Source organism: Octodon degus, unplaced genomic scaffold, assembly GCF_000260255.1.
Source record: "Octodon degus isolate 3935 unplaced genomic scaffold, OctDeg1.0 scaffold00102, whole genome shotgun sequence".
Classification (NCBI taxonomy): domain Eukaryota; kingdom Metazoa; phylum Chordata; class Mammalia; order Rodentia; family Octodontidae; genus Octodon; species Octodon degus.
In genome coordinates, this window is record NW_004524678.1 from 4,082,467 (window position 1) to 4,091,433 (window position 8,967).

The 8,967-nt window shown below is 43.6% G+C and overlaps 2 protein-coding genes across 2 annotated transcripts in view; one reads left to right on the plus strand and one right to left on the minus strand.

Moving 5' to 3' along the window:
- Pygl (glycogen phosphorylase L) overlaps nucleotides 1-3,127 on the plus strand; it is a 35,335-nt gene extending 32,208 nt beyond the window's left edge. Inside the window, exons 19-20 of the mRNA XM_004638756.3 lie at nucleotides 274-340; nucleotides 2,781-3,127. Of these exons, the coding sequence (XP_004638813.1) occupies nucleotides 274-340; nucleotides 2,781-2,963 (250 nt within the window). The 3' untranslated portion in view covers nucleotides 2,964-3,127. The remainder of the gene's footprint in view (nucleotides 1-273; nucleotides 341-2,780) is intronic.
- Nucleotides 3,128-3,550: 423 nt separating this feature from the next.
- The window catches only part of Abhd12b (abhydrolase domain containing 12B), a 25,245-nt gene continuing 19,828 nt past the window's right edge, over nucleotides 3,551-8,967 (minus strand). Inside the window, exons 10-13 of the mRNA XM_004638793.2 lie at nucleotides 6,719-6,801; nucleotides 5,228-5,306; nucleotides 4,304-4,422; nucleotides 3,551-4,035 (exon numbers count right to left, since the gene is read on the minus strand). Of these exons, the coding sequence (XP_004638850.2) occupies nucleotides 4,008-4,035; nucleotides 4,304-4,422; nucleotides 5,228-5,306; nucleotides 6,719-6,801 (309 nt within the window). The 3' untranslated portion in view covers nucleotides 3,551-4,007. The remainder of the gene's footprint in view (nucleotides 4,036-4,303; nucleotides 4,423-5,227; nucleotides 5,307-6,718; nucleotides 6,802-8,967) is intronic.

Genomic DNA, 8,967 nt, shown 5'->3' on the forward strand with positions numbered 1-8,967 from the left:
AAAAAAATAAAATCTTCGATCCTGCTGTCACTTTGCTCCTCTCACTGGTAAGGCTCAACTTCCAAATGCATCCATGTGATGACGTTTTTACGTGGAACAAGGACCACAACACAGTTGCCGGCTTTGAACACTCTTAGGAATGGGAATAGGAGTTTTTGGTGTGCTAGTCATGCCTAACATCAAGCCAAAGAGAATTTGAAGTGGAATTTCGGCCTGCCTCTGTTAATGGAGCCTTTTGCTCTTTTCCTTTTTCCTTCCAATCACAAAACATAGGTTCAAAGTCTTTGCCGATTATGAAGCATATGTCAAGTGTCAAGAAAAAGTCAGTCAGCTGTACATGGTGAGTAGCTTGTGGAGAGCTATAAAAGAACTTGGTGTACTGTGGCTAACCAGATTTCTTTCTTATTAGATCTAAACACTAGGGACCTCCTCACTCTAGAACAGGGGGCATGGTAGGCTGAAGATGTAGCTCAACCAAGCGGCACATGCCCAGGATGCGCAAGGTCCTGTGTACTACTCCCAGCCCCACAAAGACAGAGAAGCGAGACAACTTTCCAGGTTACTTAGATCAAAACATGACTCTCCCAAGTCTAAGCAAAGGCTGGGAGTTGAGATTCCATAGCAATTGTAAGTCTTTGAATATCCAAGTTAAAAATCACGAGTTATTCATCATTTGTGGAGCACCTACAGTGTAGGAGATCCTGGCAGCTCAGGAAAGCCTCAGAGAGGTGGTAGAGCAGGTGCACAGTGCTAAGCCCTGAGACATGGCCTAGGCAAAAATCCCCACACCACTGTCACCAGGGCAGCTGTCCCAAGGTACAGAGCTGCTGCCACCCCTGCCCACAGAACTTCTGACCTGGGAGTGGGTGGGATCCACCATCAGTATTTGAAAACCCTGCCAGGCCACTTCTAAGGCTGTGCTTTAGTTTACTGGACTGACATCCCGATATTTGACAATTGCAAACTAAGTACCTCTCCTGGACTACTCGTGGAATTGGGCTACATGAGTAGAATATAAATGGGCAGATAGAGGGTCCTTTTAGGCTTGAATTTTTAAAGAAAGAGCAACAAAAAAAGATCATAGTGTCTGAAATTTTTGTAAAGGGTGAGAGCCAGTGAGTGAGACTCCATGAAAAGTCCTCTGTCTTTGTCCAGGAGCCCTCTAGGTATAGAGGTAGCAAGGGTGACCTGTGACAGGAGCGACTCTCAGTGAACTGCAGGAGTCTCAGAGCAGTGCCTTCAGGAGGAGAGCATTGTGCCAAGATTCCTGAGTGGCGCCACTAACATTTTGCTCTATTCTTTCCCAAGACAAGTGACGGGCAGGCCCTACAGACACCCTGGATGTTCCCAGGGGGTTGTAAAATCGGACCATTCCAGGCCTGTGCTACTTCCCAGCCTTGCTTTCTGTCTGAGTCGCACCGGTCTCCCTAGTCTCTATAGACCCCATAGAGTGAGTCCAAGCTAACTGCTGTGAGGACAGAGAGCAGTGGCAGGATGAAGCTAAGGGATACACACAGCCCCTGTGGATTCAAGGTTGGAGGGAAAAGATGGGCCACCTCGAGAAAGGTAAAGAAAACAGAGCAGGGAAGGAAAATGTGCACAAAGACAAGGACAGCCATAGCTGTCAGTTCGCATTGTGCGCCTCCTCTGTAAGCCGTGGCCCAAGTCCAGAGAGGCCCTGTAGGCCTCATGTTGACCCGGCCTGGCTTGCTCATTAGTGCAAATTGTGGTTTTCCACTCTCCAATAATTGTCCTGGGGAGGCTTAGAAAACGTGACCTGTACAGCATGGCGTCTAGCCATTATCTGTTCCAATAGTGGAATCAAGGGAAGACTGGAAGCTCTTATTTGCTTTTATTATAATAAATCTTACAAAGCCTGAGTAAACATAGTTTCGGGCTCTGTCTTACAGCACCTAAAGGTTTGATGATACTTAGTCGTTGTTTTAAATGCTTGTAATGCATTGTTAACTTCAAATAATGTCAGAGTTTATTTTGGGGGAGGGAGTGTTTTTTGGGGGGTATTTGGGAACAGGGTCTCATGAGATAGTCCATGTTGGTCTTGAACTCACAGCAACCCTGAAGTCAGGTTTCCCAAGTGCTGGGATTGCAGGCATGTGCCACCATGCCTGGCTCAACATTCTTTACAAAAGTATGAGGCTATACGTTAAATGTCTTTTTATAATCTTTTTTTATATAAAATTTTGAGGTGTTATTTTTTAGGATAAAGCTTTAGTCTACCCCAGTTGAGCCTCTGGGCCTCCATAGCAACCTCCAGGGTCATGTACCTTTAGAAAGAACAAAACAGCAAACTGGGTCAACACAGCCTTTCATGGCCTGCCTGCCTGCTTGCGTCACACTCACAGAGAACATTCGAACGTAGTGCTTAGAAGCAGTGTTAGCAGCAGGTTGAATCTCTCAACTTGGCATGTTACCTGGCATAAGTATTTGTCTCCTCCATCATTTAAAAAGACATTGATACATTCATAATAAAACACAGGCAATGTGGTGTTCATGTCCAAACATCGTATCCACAGCAGGAATTAACAGTTACGGAACTATAGCCTCGATTTCTCTTAAAATGAAAAATACTCCTTTTTGATTCCTAAGAGAAGTATATTCTAATATGAGAAAAATGCAGTCTGCCCCACCTGTTTACCAACTGTGGAGTGTGTACATTTATAGCTCACTGGAGTTCTGTCATTTCCCTACACGGTGAACTTGATCCGATGTCCGCCTCAGGCCTGCCGGCCATTCACGCCCTTGGCTGTATGTGTTTACAGACTCCAAAAGCCTGGAACAGGATGGTACTCAAAAACATAGCTGCCTCAGGAAAATTCTCCAGTGACCGGACAATTAAGGAATACGCCCGGGACATCTGGAACATGGAGCCTTCAGATCTAAAGATTTCCCTGTCCAAAGAATCTAGCAACGGTGTCAACAAAGTCAATGGAATGGAATTATAAACTGTCCATAGGAAATAGAGCTTCTTATTGAACTTAAACACTTTTACAACATTCACTGATTTTATTTTGTGTTTTGTCAGCTGATATTACTTAAGTATGTTTGGGAGTGGGGAAAGCACATGACTGTATTTGGGGCTAAAAATAAAGTGTCATTTTCCAAGGGTTGCATGAGTGTCAAAACATATTATTTGATAACATATCAGTAGCCTGCTGGGACTCTCCCTAAAACTAATCAGAAAGCTAGAAAATTGCCTGGAGCTTTTTAATGCCATTAAATGAACTAAACTAAAATAGAAATGCTTTATTTAATTGGAGTAGGGATATAGCTCAGTGGCATAAGCTCTGCCTGGCAAGTACAAGGTCCTGAGTTCGATCCCCCATAGCACAAAAAGGAGAGGAGAGAAGAGAGAAAGGTGCTTTAACTATGTTGAAATGCATTTCTCACACTGTTGTCTAAGTCAAACAAAAGACTTCTACCATCTTGGTCCATTTAGGCTTCTATAACAAAGGGCCATAAATTGGATAACTTATAAACAAAGGAAATTTTATTTCCCACAGTTCTGGAAATGAAAAGTCCAAGATCAGGGTCCTGGCAGATTTGGTGACCTGTGAGGGCCAGGCTGTGTCCTGGATGGGGCCTTCTCACTGTGTGAGATGAGAACCAGGGGAGAGGTTCTCTGGGCCTATTTCACTAATCCTGTTCATGAGAGCCCAGCCCTCAGGATTTTCCACCTCCTAAAGTCATCATGGTGGTGTATAGGTCTCAACATAGGAACCTGGGGGCAGATACAGACGCCAAGCCACAGCAACTGACCTATTCCCAGAATGCTTCTTGACTGTATATTGTACATGGGATCCAAGATGTACCAAGTTGTGACTCTCCACACTCCACATGCCCAGCATCCAAGCATTCCTTCTTAAAAATGACAAGCAGCCTTCAGAAGCATGCAGACCCAAAGTTCCTCTCCGCAGCCTTGTTAAGTGTTGCATCAGGAAAGTCCACTTCATAGGTCTTCAGTCGAAGGTTTCTGCTGCTTTCAGACCTCATGCCCACTGCTTGCTCAGGAAATCCCTGTAGAAAAAGGACCCGGGGGGCCGGGGAGATGGCTCAGTGGAATAAGCACTTCCCTAGCAAGCGCAAGGGCCTGAATTCAATCCCCAGTTCCACCAAAAAAAAAAAAAAAAAAAGGACCCAGATCAGCAGGCACTTCCTCCTCGTCCTCCTCGTCCTCCTCCTCATCCTCCTCCTCCTCTTCTTTTTCCTCCTCCTTCTCCCAGTAAACCAAAGCAGCCCGAGTTGCCTTTACATGAAGACAATCATTTAGCAAAGCAGTTCTTACCTCAGGACTGGTACAAACATGGGGCTTTTACAAAGATAGTTGTGCTGGAAGCCAGGAGGAAAGATAACCATCTTGACCCTCTCTTTGTGCCTGTAGGCAGCATATGCAGTTTCATAGAGCTGTAAGGGACAGAGGCAGAGACTCAAGGCTGGCAATTTCAAGTTATATGTTTGCTATACATTTCCTAAAAGACACAGAAACAACCAACATGGAGAGCTTATCTCATTAAGTCAGAGACATGGGACTCTCCAGACCCCCACTGCCACCCCCCAAGGCTGCCTGGTCAGCTAGGGGACAGGATACCACAGAGTTACTACAAAATACTGACAAATGCTCATCCTTCCACTGCCTGCACCTGACTGCAAAGGTATAAAGGATGATATGGGCCACTCTGTTACAGGTTAGTCTGATGGGGGAAAAAAAAATCTGCCTTTGTAAGCCCATGCAAAGGTTCCCACAACAGCCCCAGAGCTTCTCTCACTTGAACCAGATGAGAGGCTGAGTAACCCCCAAAACACTCCTTTAAACTCAGTAGCCAGCTGATGGCCAATCTGTAGACCAGGCTATTTAGGGGCCTAAAGAAGCCCTTACAGCTGGCCAACCAAATGGCTCAGCAGATTAAAGCACCTACAAACAGGCGCAGGGGCAGGGGGTTCAATCCCTGGCCTGCCATGCCGAGTCCACCCCCAGGGCACGCTGAGATGGGGATGGAGACTGGGCTTGGTGTCACGCACCTGTGTAAACAGGTGGATCACTACCAGTCCGATCTAGTAGTGAGACCCTCAACACCTTGTAGACCCTTCCCTAAAAAAAAAAAAAAAAAAAAAAAAAATCCCTCATAGCACCAGAGATCTTCTCTTAAGCACTAACCCAGCTGAATGGAATATAAAATAAATATAGTGTTTCCATCCACTCTTAGTTTACCTTTTTTGCATCTTCCACAGGCACTATTCTATCATCCACTCCATGTATGATGAGAAGGGGAGAAGACAGGAATTTAACACTACAGACAAGCAGGAGAAAAGCATTCGTTTCAGGAGCTGTATCATGAGATTTAACTTAACCATGTTAGCAAGACATGAGGTTTTCCCACACAAGAAACCTCTTTCTTTCCGTCCAAGGAATGACAATTTCAGATAGAGACAACTTCATGTAATAGTTTCTTCTCCAGTCCAGTTTCCCTACCTTCCATTTGTGCATACAGTGCTATCAAGTATTTATTGATTTAATCTATTTCTAGATGGTATTTGGAAACACTGGAGACTATTGAAACATTGAACACTGTACCTTATTTTTTAAAAAACCTAAATTTTTCCTTATTTCATCTTGTTTTATAAAAGCTGAAATATTTTCATTAAAAGGCTAAAACAGGCCAGGCACAATGGCACAGGCCTGTAATCTTAGCACTTTGGAAGGCTGAGGCAGGAGGATCACAACTTTGAGCCCAGCCTGGGTAACTCAGTAACCTACTACTGAGACCCTGTCTCAAAATAAGAAATAAGGAAAGGACTCACAATGCAGCTTAGTGCAAAGGTCCCGCATTCAAAAAGGCTAAAAGCCAAAATAACTCAAAACCACCAAATAACAAAAACAACCCCAGAACCACAGAGACCTTTTTGTAGCAATTTATTTTTCCCCATTGCAAGTAAAAGATGGACATGCAATTACTGGGTTTCATTAGCTTCCAGCTGGGATCCTACTTTGGTAATTGATGAAGGGTATGACACAAAGAATGACATCTCCCTCTCCAGTGACTTTCTCAAACAATATTTCCCTATACTAAACTCTGATAACTGAGGCTGGGGAGACAGCTCAGCAGCTACCTGGTAAGCACAAGGCCCTGAGTTCAATCCCTAGTATCGCAAATTATTATTATTAATAATAATAATAATAATAATCTCTGATAACCAGCGATCCCTGTCACCGTGTCCCAGTGTTACACTGATAGTGTTGGGTTTCCAGAGTGTGTTATTGGCAGCTGCCTACTTGGAAGTATTCTTAAATCTGTACCTGTGAGAGGCCAACTTGCCAAATGCTGGCCAGAATTGCTGTCAGGTTAGTAGGCTGGGTATTAAGTGGGCTTGGGTTACAGGAAGAATTTGGCCTAGAAGTCAGGGTTACCTTTAGGATTACTGGACTCAAGCAGTGACCATAAATAGATAACTCTCTTTCCAACTCAGAATAATTTTTGAGATAGAAGAAGCTTCAGAAAGATTTATGAAGATATAAGGAAACTAGAAATGCTAAACATTTATATAAACTGCATCCCAAATCCTCCTGCCCATCTAAGTAAGTCCAGATGATATCCTAGCATATCATGCCTAGTGATTCTGATTTATCATCCGGTAAATGACACAGTGGTTCACCGTAGACTCCCATAGAATAGTAACAGTCATCTCTTCATCATTAGCTTACTTTTCATCGTTAGCGAAGACTATTCTGTCTTCCTTTAGAGAATCTATAAGTGTACGAAAACACCTTGGAAACTTCCGGCAAATCTATTTTTAAAAAACAAAAAGAAACCATTAGTATCTGACACACAGCTGTGTCATTTGTCATCTTTCACTGTACTAACATAAGAAAGTAGTGGTTGTCTAAATATGAAAAACTCAAAATTTTTACGATTTTAAAATGTAATTCATGCCACTTTGGAGAATTTAGAATTTAGAAAAAATTTAGAAAAAAAAAGGAACAAAGCAAGTCACACACACACACACACACACACACACACACACACACACACAAATAAAGAAACAAGTCAGACATTTTCCTGCCATCCTAGAGAATCATGGGGAATACTTGGCTTTGACTTCCTGTCTTGTTTTAACACAAAATGCACCACAAACCTTTATCCCTCTCTGCTCATAAAGAAGCAGGGCTAGGTAAAATCTAAAGATTATTCCTACTATGAACATAATTAACCAGTAGGAAAAAAATATTCTGATTTTCAAAAGTTGTGGTAAAAGTATGCAATATCTAGGTAATTGGTTTGAGAAGAGTAGAACAGGAGGAACTATTGAATGTGATTCAATATAACAAAGTTTTAAAAGACATCTTGGGCTTGAACAGTGACCACAGAGCCCCGGATGTATCTACATGTAGCCAGTTTTTTCTGTAACAGCAAAGCCCAGTAACTAGAAAGCTCTCCACATCCGCTTTTTCAATATTTTGAGTAAGCTCAAAAGTACATTAGCTCACATGCCCCCCAAAATCCATTTTAAATGAAAGGAGCGGTAAAGGACAGGGAGACCCTGAGCAGTCAGCCCCACCGAAACCCACCCCCATTCGCTCCTCTCCTCCACTCTTGCCCCGCCCAAGCCACCTTCACCCTGTATTTGGTTGCTGCCAACCATCCCAAGTGGCACCTGTCTCCACGCTGGTCCTCTGTTATACCTCTCCCACAGGGACAGAAGAGTGACTGCCTTATCCTACAAATCAGATCTTCGCACTGTCACTTAGCATTGTCCAAAGGCACTTGGATTAAATTAGACGCGATGCCGCCTTGGCGCTAGAGGCCCTGCAGCAGCTCGTGGCTGCCTCCCCGCCTGCCTGTCGCTAAGCTCCTTCCTGGCCACCTTCAGGCTTCAGATTTCACTGTCTCTGCTTCTGCAGGGTGCCAAGTTCGATCTCACCGCAAGGCACTCACCTTTCTTGTTCTCTTGGCCTAAAGCCTCTGAATGTTGCCAGCGTAGCTGGCTTAGGACGCAAGTGTCAGCCCAGGGGGCATTTCTTCAGAGATTTCTCCTAAGCAGCTATTAACCCTTGGCTCCTACCACTCCGCTACTCTCTATCGCATTATTTTATTGCTTTTGCAGTGCTAGTGGGTATTTTGTTATTGCACATTTCTGCCTGTTTCATTAAAGGAGAAACCAGACATTTCTTTTTCTCTGTGATATCCCCGACCTAGAAAATGTTTTGGTGTGTGATAGGCACTCAGTATATATTTGCTCTGTTGTTTGAGCATCCCAGCTGTACACTTTTAGCCATTATCTGTCACTTCCTCTCAGTGTGCCTGAGCTTCCAATTTTGTATCTTAAAATAGATTGGCAAAGAGGGAAGACCAGCAAAACATCCTGCATATTCCTTCACTGTACAAAGACTGGAAAGAGATCCAGGTATCCATAGCAGCAGACTAGATCGCTTCATTGTGCTATGACTATGCAATGAAGTAAGCACGACGTCCTGAGTTCAATTCCTGGTTCCAAAAGAAAAACCCCAAAAACCAAAAGAAAAAAGAAGTGTTACCATACATAGTCATGAAAATGACCCAACTATAGCTCTCCACGTCAAGAATAAAATCCCAAAGAAATATAGTATTAAAAAACAGAATACAAGCTATAATTATATTTGCATATAAAGTCCAAAATCAGACAAAACTATATTCTTTAGAAATTCACTTGCAGATTATAACACTATAAAGAAGTGCATTGACAGGACCAACCTAAAAATCTAAGCTTCATGCCTGAGCATCAAGGATTACATAAAATGAGGCTTACAAAACTGGGACACAGCTGGGGAGAAAGCTCAGTGGCGTAAGTGCCTGCCTAGCAAGCACAAAGACTCAGGTTCGATGCCCAGTACCACATACCATGCATGCCCTGGAACCCCCACACACACCAAAACTGGGCATGGTGGTGCATGCCTATAATCCCAGCACTGGGGAG